This window comes from Morus notabilis, unplaced genomic scaffold (genome assembly GCF_000414095.1).
Source record: "Morus notabilis unplaced genomic scaffold, ASM41409v2 Scaffold1934, whole genome shotgun sequence".
NCBI lineage: Eukaryota > Viridiplantae > Streptophyta > Magnoliopsida > Rosales > Moraceae > Morus > Morus notabilis.
This window is the reverse complement of record NW_010365145.1, coordinates 58000-69682: the sequence shown is the minus strand read 5'-3', so window position 1 is coordinate 69682 and position 11683 is coordinate 58000. Positions and strand designations below refer to the sequence as shown.

Here is an 11683-nt window from a genome sequence, read left to right as displayed (position 1 = left end):
GGAATATATATATATATATATATTTGACCTTATTTTTGAATGCTTCCCACTTCTTATTCAATGGAGACTGCTTTGAGGGCACAAAAACAACTTCTGTTCTCGTGCTTCTTTCAACTTTTGAAGAAGAAGGGTCATGCTGTAGATGCTTTCTCTTTTTTGGATTGCTGCTCAACTCATCCTTTACAATATCATATCCCTTCTTTGCTAAATCTATGAACTTTGCTTCCTTGAATCTTTGGAATGCTGAGGAAGCATTTGAGGTAGAAATCCTTGATTTATATTTTCCAAATAATGTTTCTGCAGTATCATCAGAATCTGACTGCTTGGTTGCCTGTTCCCCATCCGAGGCCTTGGATCCGTCTTTAACGTTTTCACCCGTTTTAGCTGACGTTCCGGCAGCCTCCTCCTTCCCAATTCCTAAAGTTCCTTTCACGTCTTCTGTGGCAGCAGAAATCTTCTCCTTCAAATTTGCAGAAACCTACAAGTATAATAACGAATTAACAACCAATTGATTTCTTCAACCACTTATGAAAGCGCACGAACTAGACATCATAACATGTAGCATTGCAAAAATACCTAGTTTGCACTAGAAAAAGAAAAAAATTAATAACGCTAATGCAGGAGCAGAGATAACAAACTAGGGAATACTTCCGCAAAAGGTGGCCCTAGTTCCTACTACACTACCTTCAGATACGTGCATTTATGACATACTCATGCCTCCTATGTCTACAGACATAAGATGTAAGAGAAAATGATATATTAAAACATTGAAAACAGAAAGAAAAAGGAAAACAGTCGTATCCATAAGAAAAGCAGTAACATAAAAACTTATTAAAAAGTCTATTCAAAACGAACCATCTTCGCTTTTGCTTCGGCCTCTGTCCACGCGCCATCCACCTGCTTGTAAAGCTGCTCAGTAGTCTGCTTTGTTCTGCATTCGCCATTTCACCATCTCAGGGCCTCCATTGAAGTGTCCACCCAGCCTTGACATACAACGGTATGTCTCAGCCTATAAAATAAAATGCCGAAAGAACACAAAACCAAAATGATCATAACAAAGAAAAGGAAAAATTACCTAACTTTCAGGTCTTCTTTCACTCCTTTTAGCTCTCGTGCTTTGTCCTTCAACTCCTTAACTGACTGTTGAAATTCTGAATTCCTGCCAACATAAGAAAAATGTCCAAAACATCCAATCACTATGAAAATACAAAAGGAGCCTCTAAAAGGATCAAATAACTAAAGAAAGCATAGCAATATTCCTCGCAATTGAAAAGCTTATACCAAAAATAGAGAAGAAAATGAAAAGTCTTGCATATCTCAATCAAATATACATGGGACATATAATACATGCCTCAATCAATCTTAGCTAAACTAAGAATTGCTTTAGGCTCTAACCATCAGTCAAAACACTATAAAGACTTGAGCTTTATTTAAAAGAACAATAGTACTCTAGGTACATAACAAAGACCAAACAATGCCAAATATATAAAACCGACTTATATAAGAATAGAGATAAATTACTTATTCGCTTCGCCTTTCACTTGCTTAGAAAATTCATTGAATACACTGAAACGACGATTCCCAGAAAACCCATTTGCCGGAGGCAACAGTAATCTCGAACTCGAGGCCTGCTTTAGAAAAATCACCATAAATATAAAAAATTTGGACTGAAAAGAAAGAAAGAAAGAAAGAAAGAAAAGAAAAGTAATAATTTTTCTAAGCTGAAAATTCGTTGGAAGAAGCTACCTGTGGTTGAGAGTGCGTGAGCTGAAGAAAGAGGCGTGACTTGGAAAGCAAATAATCTCGAACCAGCTTTCTACCGGCCATGAAAAGAATTAAGAAAATTTCGAGGACACTGGTTTCTCGGGAAAATTTTCGGAAGAGAAAGAAGGGAAGAAAGAGAGGACTCCGTTAGGGTTTATGCCTCTTTCAATTTTTGGGCCAATGTGCATAAATGGGCCCGATGATAGTGTGTTCATTAGGTCGGCCCAACAAACGACATGGCGTTCACGTCTTTTCCTTTTACCCAAAATGCGTGGGGAAGGAAAATGGCAGTAAATAACACATTTTTGAAACTAAAAACTAAATATGAGATTTTAAAATTATTTAAAGTAGAAACAGCATATCATATAAATACTGCATTTACCAAAAAAAAAAAAAAAAGGAAAGTTTACCACGAAAATATTTCAGTTACGGCTTATTTTGCTTCAATTTTCGTTTTCTTCACTCTCCTAGCGAATTGTTTTAACTGGTCTATATTCATGTATAAGAAAATTTTGAGAAACATATTCATTAATAAAAAAATGGTCGTGAAACATATTCATTAACAAAAAAATGGTCGTTAGCCTAATAAGTGTAATGTAGTTGTTGCAGATTTAGATTAGTGTTAATTTTACACCATCTCTAATATAAGTTAGAGGAAAATGACAGTTACCCAATTTAATGAAAAATTTACGAATTATACACATGGTCTAAGAACATCTCCAATTCAATATTATAATTAATGTGCTAATTATAAATTTAATATTTGAGTGTAAAAAACACTCTCTAATGCAATGCTATTTATTTATTTATTTTTTAAATTTTCTATATGTTGTACTTTGTGTCAAATTTTCTCACTAAGTATATAGCATATAAAAAATTTAGCATTTAATTACTATTGATTGAAATGTTTACTGTTTTCATGTAATCAATGAAATTTATACATTTTTTAATTATTTTAAAAATAAAAATTTACTTTTACAACTTTTAAAACTTAATAATTATAAAAAATAGTAGATTTAACATTATAAATAACATTATACATTGGAATAAAAATAAAATAACATATCATATTATACTTTTTGATGCTAAATATATAATTAATATTAACATTTATATTGGATATGGTCTAATATAATTGCAATGCATTTATCTATTTTATTAGAAAAAACATCAGCATTTATATAAAGTGGGTAATAGTTATACTCATATTCCTTTCAATTTCAACTGTTTGCGCCCATAATTTAGCGTATTAAAAAATAAATTGTAACCATTGGATTTCTCTCTCTTCTTAAAGAGAATTGTTAACTTTTGTTTTGAATCTTATGTGGCGTTTGGTTTATGAATTCAAATTATGTGATTAGAATTATTTTTTATTTACGTGTATTTTTATGAGAGAAAATACTGTAACAAATCACGAACCATGATTCGAATCAGAAAATAAAGACTCTTTTTTTTTAGTGGGCGAAAATATCCAAGTGCACTTCCAAACATTAATAGACGAGATACGATGCTATAAATTTGAAAAGAAAAATTAAAACTTGGATGGAGCTTTTATTTAAGATTTTATGGAAAACTAAACAAGCGATGATAAAAAAAAAAAAAAAAAGTTACTCATGGGGGGTTTGGGAAAAGAATAACCTGACAATGAAACAAAATGCGATTTTTGGGAGCCAAAAATATATAGTTTTCCTAATTTTTTTCACAACTTTTAAAAATAAAGATATTAATCGGGTACATTTAAAACTCGTTCTAAAATGATTTTATTTTTTATATAAAAATAAAAATAAAAACGTTTTCAATCTCAGATAAAAATTATTTTTAAAAATGCATTTGATAATTTTATCAAACGATTATTTTCAATATAAAAAAATTCATTAATGTCTCTTTATACTCGAGAGAAAAGAAAACGAAAACAAAAACAAAAAATAAATAACGACTAAAAATTATTTTTCATTTCTCTCACATTTTATACTAAACCAAAATATCGTTTTCATTTTCACTTTTTATCTTTAATTATGCCAAACACCGTTTCTCTCATGTTTTTATTTTTTTCTTTCTCAAAAAACGTGAAATACAACTCGAAACACAACCATTACATCGCAACAGAGAAAACGGAGTTAAAAAAAGGAATACATAAAAAACTTCCTTCCACCATCAAAGTACACTTTACAGATCCATCAACACATGTATAGTGCACAGATAAAGCCAACCAATGCTGAGGAATCCAGCGAGAAGAGATCATTTCTTCCGGCGATTTACGTCTCGGTTTAAAAACTCGAACTTCAACATTGCTTGAATTTTAACCACAGCACCCCAAATAATGGGATCAATTTGCTGTTTTTGAGTGTTTGATAAGCCAGTCAATAACCACATCGATATTGATCGAATCCTTGCATGAGATCATGTAGCAGCAAACCTCTCTGTCCCCGACTGAGTCAAGACCTCTGAAACCACCCAAAAGAAGACATTAAGATCGACATGGATTTTACGCAAGCAACAAAGAAGTTATTACTACTATCATCTAGTGTTATGGGGACTAATGAAGCAAACTTGTGGTGAGGATTTGCTTAACTCACAGCTGTTCGACCAAGGCTTGCTTGGTAAGAGCCTCTGACTTATCGATTTTATTGCCGAGAACAAGTAAAGGAATTCCCGTTAGTGAAGGCTTCATCAAGAGGTCATGTAGCTCGCTTCGAGATATTGGAACACTGTCTCTGTCAGCAGCATCAACAACATACCTGCCATAATACTCGGTATAAGAGGACTGGCTACACAGTATAAAGATTGAAAGACGCCACAGCTGATATCCAAATCAAACATAAATCTGAATACCAAAACTATACAAAGCTGTATAAGGTGGGGCGCATTTTAGGATGTTAAAGATGATAGGGGGGGAAAAAAAAAAAAAGAAACAAACTAGAAAGAAAGGCAAGAAAGCTTTTCTCTTCTGCCGTTACACAGCTTATGAGGCTCACTTTCAATTATACTTGTCAAGAAAAGAGCTGAAAAAGCTTGTGTAGATCATTAATTCATTATTTAGGTCGAGGCTTTCGACTATAGTTTGCTTCATAAAAAACCCAAATAAAGGGGTGAAAGCAAAAGTGATTAGCTTTTATGTCAACCACATGATTTGCTATTGATACCAGTCTTCCACTTGTATAAGAGAATGAAAATACTTATAATCTGACGTTAGCTCAGTTTAAAACTGGATTTATTTTCTAGAACCAAGATGTTAATCTTCTTGCCTACAGCAGGAAATCAGTTATTTCTTTGAAAGCAAATAGAGCACTGAATGAAAGCAAGTAGAGCAATGAATGAATATTTTTTACGCCCTAATACTTATTCATAGAATTTAAAAGAGATGAGTCTTGACGGGAGAGAAGGCGTTACACAATTGCGGAGACACCACGACAATAACGCTCCCACATCGAACGGAACCTCCTTTGCCCTCCAAGGTCCCAAAGTTTAATTGTGACATTTCCCTTTGTAACTTTCTTCATGTTGAATCCAACCTGGTAATTGAGAATGTTTTAGTAAGATATCATTTTAGCACCATAAATGCTTAATCCATAATTGGTTAAGGTAAGGAAAAATAATCTTGTTGAAAAAAAGAAACAATTTTTTTTAATATAAAGAAAGAAAAGTTCACTAAAATAATCAAGAGAAAGTTAAAAAGGAGAACAAAAGCCTTACTAAATAAAATACCAAAGAAATAAGAAAAGGTTGTAACTTTTTATTTTTAAGGAAAAAGAAAAACCCTTGCACCTAATACTTTCATAAATAACCCACCCTAAGTGTCAAGTCATGATACTTACAGTTGGAATCATGTCCTCACTGTAGCCCCCGGTCTGGTGAAACACCAAAGGATTAATGTCAGAGAAGCCACTAAATATACCAGAAAGTTTTTGCAGAGTTTTTCTTGCTACTTACGGCAATGGAATTTACAAGAGACGTCTTCCCCGCATTCTGAAGACCTACTAATGAAAGTTCCATTTCCTGTTTAAAGAATAGGCTGGCGCGAAGATAAATGGTAATAAGGAGGGAAAAAAGTTAGCAAACTAATCATTAAAGAAAAGAAACTTTTCTACCAAACCTTACCAGAAAGGGAAACGTGAGCAAGATATTGAAGTTAAACAATATCACAAATAATGCAACTCAACAAATTAAGCATTTAGCAGTGCAAAGAGCCTTGACAAAAGCTGATAGCAAGGTCAATTATTTTGAGTTAAAAATGGGTAATTTCAACAAAGACTAATCCAATTCTTCATTAGCTCTTTTGTTTCTCTTAAAAATCAGCACCTTTTTGTCTTCTTTTCTCTGCTAGCCTGCTCATTGCAAGCAGAGGCTAATAAATTGCTGAAAATTATTCCATGATATGAACAAATCCAAGAATAAAAAGATTACAGTTCTAGAGGTCAACTAGCACATGCAAGGCCATTGGATTGGGATAGATATAAAGGACACCGCTCAGAATATGTGGTGAGCAGGCATAAAACGATTGATTTGATACCTACTCGATTTATATAATTTTGTAATGAGGGCTTGTTCGGAACCTCTAGGAAAAGGTGATTGTGGCTCAACCTATGGAGAATACTAACAATGAAAGGGGGTGTTTAAGTCGAGAAAGGTGAAGTGGAGAACCAGACAAAGCACCAGAACAACTTAGTCCACTCCAATCCAACAAATGAAAAGATAGAGACACGTCCCGAAAGCCCTTCAAAGAAGAAACCCACAAGGAGACACACAATTGAATTCTATCCCGTAGAAAATCTACGTTCTCTACGTAGCAAAGCTCCTATTGGTTCACTCCAGCCAAATAAGAAATAACCCGAACAATAAACAAAACAGTGCAATTCCTCTAACTTATTTTCGTATAAAACCACTATGTCTTTCTTTGTACAAAATCTCAATAACCAACCACCCTCCTCTTGCTCACCAATCCCAAATCCTCTTAACCACCAGGCTAGCCTGCAAACACATCACCACATTTATCTTCTTTTTTTTTTTTTTTCCTCTTAATCATTCATAAAACTAAAATATTACGCTTATTAAGAGCTCAACTGAACCTACTCTCTCTCTTCTTCTTTTTTAAGGGTGATTCTGCGGAGTTCTTATGCTTTGAAGTCATGTCTACAATCCAGCTCACCCCCATTATTACACCGTAAGGAATCTAATTTCCTCATTGAACATCCTAACTACTCATAAACATGCGTACATACACACACACACACACTCATATATATATATATATATATATATCAAAGAATGAAACCAGCAACTAGTGAAAACTTCACATTATTATTACAAGGGCAACGACCGAAATTCAATAATCTATGAACCTAAATTCCTTTTTCTCTTTCACGAATGAAAGTTTCGCCCTTTTTTATTTTTGTGGGTGAAGAAAAGCTAAAATTAAAATAAGAAGTTAATTTCTTCCACCACTACCACCTATGTATCCATAGCTTTCTAAGGAAACAAACAGAAATTGAGAGAATCCCAAGCAAGTAGAACTAAATCAAAACAAAGCCCACAAATTTAACCGGAAAAATTAAATTAAATTAAAAGAAGAAAAGGAAGAAAGTATTACCTCCGGAGCCAATTGAGAAAAGAATCCCACAATCCCATTTTGAGTGTCGTCCGAGAAGAGAGATGGATTGAACAAGGAAAGCCCTAATTTTTGTTTGGTTAAAGGGGAAAGGAAACTTCGCCGACTGAAAAAGAATCTTTTACGACGTTGTCGTGTTTCTGTCCGTTTTCTGGTAGCTGTTGATACCACCGCTGGATTCGCTTCACAATTTTATTTTTATTTTTTTTCAAAAAAGAGGTTAATCGATATTCATGGGATATTCCGAACCCGATGTTAAATTTTGGGTTGGCCCCGCCACCAACAAACAACATTTTTTTTAGAGGATTTTTTTATTTATTTCAACGTTACGTGATTTTATTAGTGAATGTTAAAATATAATAAACAAGTTTAAATACTTTAAAAATAGCAAAAAAAAAAAATCTTATAATAGTTACTGTGCAAAAATTTATAATAGTTGTTATATAATCATGTAATTGAATATGTTTTTTAAAAAATTATTTATTTTTCAATTTCACTCATATAAATTTGTCATAGAGCGTAACTTTTATTTTGGTGAGAATAATTATTCACCAATATGATTTATTTTTTTTTGAAAAGCACCAATATGATTTATAAGTAAATTAAACTTAATTTTCCACAAAAATATACAATCGAACACTAATTTTCTAAATCAAGTTGTGGAATTTTAGTTAATCTTATCTTTTTTTTTTCATCAGCCAAAGTAGTGGAGTTCTTTTTCTTTCTTTCTTTCTTCTTTCTTTTTTTTTTTTTTTTTGAAAGCGTTCTTTTTTTTTTTATGTCATCTTTCGTACCGACATTTTCAAGCCTTTTGTGGCCTTTCCCAATTTATGTCGTTTCTAAGGTTTATTTCGTGTTTATGAATGGTATCGGTTTCCACCACCACTGCCGTTGTTTTGAGGAAATCTCGATTTATATCTATTTTCGTTTCTCCTTTTTATTGTCGTCTTGGTTATTGATCTCGATTCCGCAATATTAGTTTTAAGGTTGTTTTCGCTTTTCTGAACTCTTGTTTGAGGTTTGAGGTTGATGTCGTTTTTCTACGGTCGTTTATTCAGTTCCTGTCGTTTTCTGACTAGTTTGTATTTTGTTTCTTTTTGTCTAACGCCACGCCCATTATGGGATGTTGAATGCCTACAGACTATACAAGGAAAGTTAATTATTTTCTTGTCAAAGAAACACTCTTTTGAGAAAGTATAAAACGGGTTTCTTTTTCTCTTTTCTTCTCTTTTCCCCCCCTTAAATCTATCTTCAAATGACCGCATGTCAAGTTGTTGTGGTTCACAGATTTACTCTTTATACATTTAGCTCCAAAACCTTATTATATTTGTTTTCTTTCAATTTTAACCTTGAAACAAACCAAAAATACTAGGAAGTAGTGTTAATTTAGTTTGGATCTCCTCCATCAAATTCATATTTGTTTATTCCTTGTGGCAGTGTTTAATGCTTTTATTATTTCTCTCTCTTTCATTGTATGTGTGCATTTTCACTCAAATAGAAGCAGAAAAATATAATTCAAGTTGAAATTATTTACTCTTAGGTAAAGTACAAGATGGGAAAACAAATGACACGAGATTATAACAACAAACAATATATCGCCTAATTGTATAAATGGAATGAAGAAAGCTGTACAATGATAAGGAAAACAGGACATAATAGCATCTGAAACATGATAAACCAAGAAAAATATAGCTAATTTTCATTGAATCATCAGAGGTACCAAATCGGTACCGGTACTCATGAGTCATTTCGAACCGTTGGATCATGAAAATCTACCTTGATCCAAGAGCGGAATGGATACCGGTACCGACCTAGTACCTTAGATTTTTTTTTTCCTTGTGTATCAAGCAAACTAATTGTAGCATTTGTTTGTGGAAACTAATTGTTTGTGGAATCCCATGGCAGAATAGGCTGCCAAGCATCATTTGCAGGAGGCAAACCGAAAGGGAACCCGATGGACCGGATTGTTCCCCATTGGTTATTATTCACCTGAGCTGCTCCTGTGGTTCTCTTCAGATTTTCTAAATCTCCTTCTTCTGTGTCCAATTTCTCTTGCACATCATGTGGCAGGCTTATTAGGAATCCACTTAATTGGTGCTGTGACTGTAGGCCATCAATCACGACCGGGTTCAAAAGCATGGAAGCTTCATCAAGTGTGGATTTGGTGTTTCCAGAATCTTCCACTGGAGAGAACATAAACCCACTTGGGATTTCTCCATTTGAGAAGGGAAAGAAGGGTGCTTTAGTGGCTGCAGGACTAATTGGCCTATAAGGTAGGGTATGAATATTATCAGGAGCAGAGAAACTGGTTATGGAGTTTAGTTGCTGTTGTTGTTGTTGTTGTAAGTCACTATTACAGCATAAATGGATGGATGATCCTCTCTCAGTTGGACCGAGTTCTGTGCAGTGCGCGCTGCCTTGAGCGAACATTTCCGGTGCTGCGATCTCCGGTGGCATAGGAGAGATCCAAGAATGAGAAAGAGCTCTCTGTGCCAAGGAGTTTGTTTTCTTAAATATCCTGCAAATTGCCCATGAGTCCTGCTTTCGGTTCAAGGACAAAACAAAAGCAATAATCAATCACTCTGAACTAACTAATGAATTTGAATAAGGGGAAAGATTAAATTCGTCCCTGTATTCAGCTAAGTGGAACTTGACATTTAATCTTGTGCCTCAGACATTGCAAAAACACCACTTTAAAGTATCAATTCTTCTAAAATTATTTTCCTCTATTGGAATGTCATAACATTAGACAAAATAGAAAGTGTGTGTTTAGCATTGCTTGTCAGAAGTTGTTTTCGGTTTCCTAGATCCAAAGTTACTTCTGAAACTGTTCAACTGGCTCCTAGAAGAGCTTTGACTTTCCTAAAGAGCTTTTAATTAAAATCACAATCAAGTTTATCTTGACAAATCCTCTTCTTCACAACTAATTCTTAACCTTATTTAATGGCAATCTTCACTTCAAAATTTAGCCAAATATTGCACCAAAGCATCGAATATTCAAAAAAAAAAAAAGGTGATTTAAAGGTTTCTTTTGTAATTTCCAAATGCATGATCAAAAACTGCATTTCACTTGGACTTAAGGGGAGTGTTCTGTAACTTTTCCTTTGGAAAAACCATAGAGAGAAGGTTGATTAAGATCAAAATATGCTTACTTGGGCAGGAAAGCTTTTGTCCAAAAGCCTCTTGGGCGGTGATGGTGCCTGCAACTGCGAGTCGGAAACAGACGACGAAGAAGAAGAAGGCAACCGAAACTCGTGCATCATCCAGTCAGTTTTGAAGCCTTTAGCAGCCCTGCCTCTGTAGAACACAAGGGACTTCTTCAAACCAATACACTTGCTTCCATCAGAGGAGTAAATAGGCCTGTCTGTCCCCGTAGCTTTCCAAAACCCCATTCCGGTGACTCTATTCGGCCGCACACTATTCCTGTATTTCCTGTCTCTTGGGCAGTAGAAGTACCACTCTTTCTCTCCTGTACTTGCCAGCTCTTCTTGAACCAAAAGTGACCATAAAAAATAGTTAATACTCAAGCATATTAACAAAGGTAAAAAGAAGCGAACAAACAAGTGTTTAGTGAAGTATTATCTCACTTGGAAGGTCCCAAGGATCATATTTGTAAATGTCAACTTGCTTGATGAGCTCAATAGAAAGAGGCTGTTGCTGAACTTTTCTCCTGAGGTAAAACCCAACAAGCTCCTCATCTGTTGGATGAAACCGAAAACCCGGCAACATCACATCATCAACCTTGTCCAATATCTCACTCTTTTCTTCCATGTTTTTCTCCTGATTCTCTCTCTTGTGAGTTCAAATCAGGAGGTGAAAGATGCAAAGATCAGCAAACTTGGTTGCAACTCTCACCTAGCACATGTTCTGTGGTGGGGGCTAGTTTGTACTTTTATTAATTGAACAAAGAAAACAAAAGTTTTGGGAAAAGCTAAACCAAGACCCCTTTTGAGTTATAATAGTATTTATGTGCCTAAAAGAGAGAAAGAATACCACTAATGGTTGGTGTAGAGTTTGAACATGAAACACAAAACTAGTTATGGTTTGTACGGTTCACTTTGGACAAGCCAAAATCTGCCTCCCAAGAAGGGGGTTTATTTCCGAAGCTTGAGCCGCCATTTCGGGAAGAAGACTAAGGAAAGAACGTGTATGGTGGGAATTAAGACTCTGAGACTTAACAAGACCTATATATATACATGTATGTATGTATGTATGTATGTGTGTATATATATATATATGTACGTATATTAAATAAAACAAGTAAAGAACCCCAAGTCGAGAGAATAGGACTTTTGTGTTCTTTTGTAATTTCTT

General features: G+C 34.4%; 3 protein-coding genes across 4 annotated transcripts in view; all 3 read right to left on the bottom strand.

Moving 5' to 3' along the window:
- The window catches only part of LOC21388504 (mitochondrial import inner membrane translocase subunit TIM44-2), a 4100-nt gene extending 2237 nt beyond the window's left edge, over positions 1 to 1863 (bottom strand). The window contains exons 1-5 of one of the 2 annotated variants that reach the window (XM_024171709.1): positions 1747 to 1863; positions 1522 to 1631; positions 1076 to 1159; positions 856 to 931; positions 29 to 478 (exon numbers count right to left, since the gene is read on the bottom strand). In XM_024171709.1, coding sequence (XP_024027477.1) covers positions 29 to 478; positions 856 to 931; positions 1076 to 1159; positions 1522 to 1631; positions 1747 to 1827 — 801 coding nt within the window. In that variant the 5' untranslated portion in view covers positions 1828 to 1863. The remainder of the gene's footprint in view (positions 1 to 28; positions 479 to 855; positions 932 to 1075; positions 1160 to 1521; positions 1632 to 1746) is intronic. The other variant, XM_010107336.2, reaches the window with a different exon arrangement.
- A 2015-nt stretch (positions 1864 to 3878) lies between these two features.
- Positions 3879 to 7639, bottom strand: LOC21388503 (ADP-ribosylation factor-like protein 8c). Its single transcript, XM_010107335.2, has 6 exons — positions 7352 to 7639; positions 5695 to 5776; positions 5580 to 5612; positions 5155 to 5276; positions 4341 to 4502; positions 3879 to 4208 (listed from the first exon to the last, which is right to left on the bottom strand). The coding sequence occupies exons 1-6, from the start codon at positions 7387 to 7389 to the stop codon at positions 4091 to 4093; spliced, it is 555 nt and encodes a 184-aa protein (XP_010105637.2). The 5' UTR covers positions 7390 to 7639; the 3' UTR covers positions 3879 to 4090.
- A 1608-nt stretch (positions 7640 to 9247) lies between these two features.
- Positions 9248 to 11140, bottom strand: LOC21388502 (putative NAC domain-containing protein 94). Its single transcript, XM_024171721.1, has 3 exons — positions 10957 to 11140; positions 10522 to 10853; positions 9248 to 9907 (listed from the first exon to the last, which is right to left on the bottom strand). The coding sequence occupies exons 1-3, from the start codon at positions 11138 to 11140 to the stop codon at positions 9248 to 9250; spliced, it is 1176 nt and encodes a 391-aa protein (XP_024027489.1).
- Positions 11141 to 11683: the final 543 nt, after the last annotated feature.

What these genes read in the sequence shown, in the direction of transcription:
- LOC21388503 (XM_010107335.2), bottom strand. Translation starts at nt 7,389, where the DNA reads ATGGGATTGTGGGATTCTTTTCTCAATTGGCTCCGGAG. An exon ending in TTTCTCAATTGGCTCCGGAG is followed by an intron (nt 5,777 to 7,351) that starts GTAATACTTTCT and finishes TCTTCGCGCCAG; the next exon opens with CCTATTCTTTAAACAGGAAA. An exon ending in CAAGCCTTGGTCGAACAGCT is followed by an intron (nt 4,209 to 4,340) that starts GTGAGTTAAGCA and finishes GGGTGGTTTCAG; the next exon opens with AGGTCTTGACTCAGTCGGGG.
- LOC21388502 (XM_024171721.1), bottom strand. Translation starts at nt 11,140, where the DNA reads ATGGAAGAAAAGAGTGAGATATTGGACAAGGTTGATGATGTGATGTTG. An exon ending in TGATCCTTGGGACCTTCCAA is followed by an intron (nt 10,854 to 10,956) that starts GTGAGATAATAC and finishes TGGTTCAAGAAG; the next exon opens with AGCTGGCAAGTACAGGAGAG. An exon ending in ACAAAAGCTTTCCTGCCCAA is followed by an intron (nt 9,908 to 10,521) that starts GTAAGCATATTT and finishes AACCGAAAGCAG; the next exon opens with GACTCATGGGCAATTTGCAG.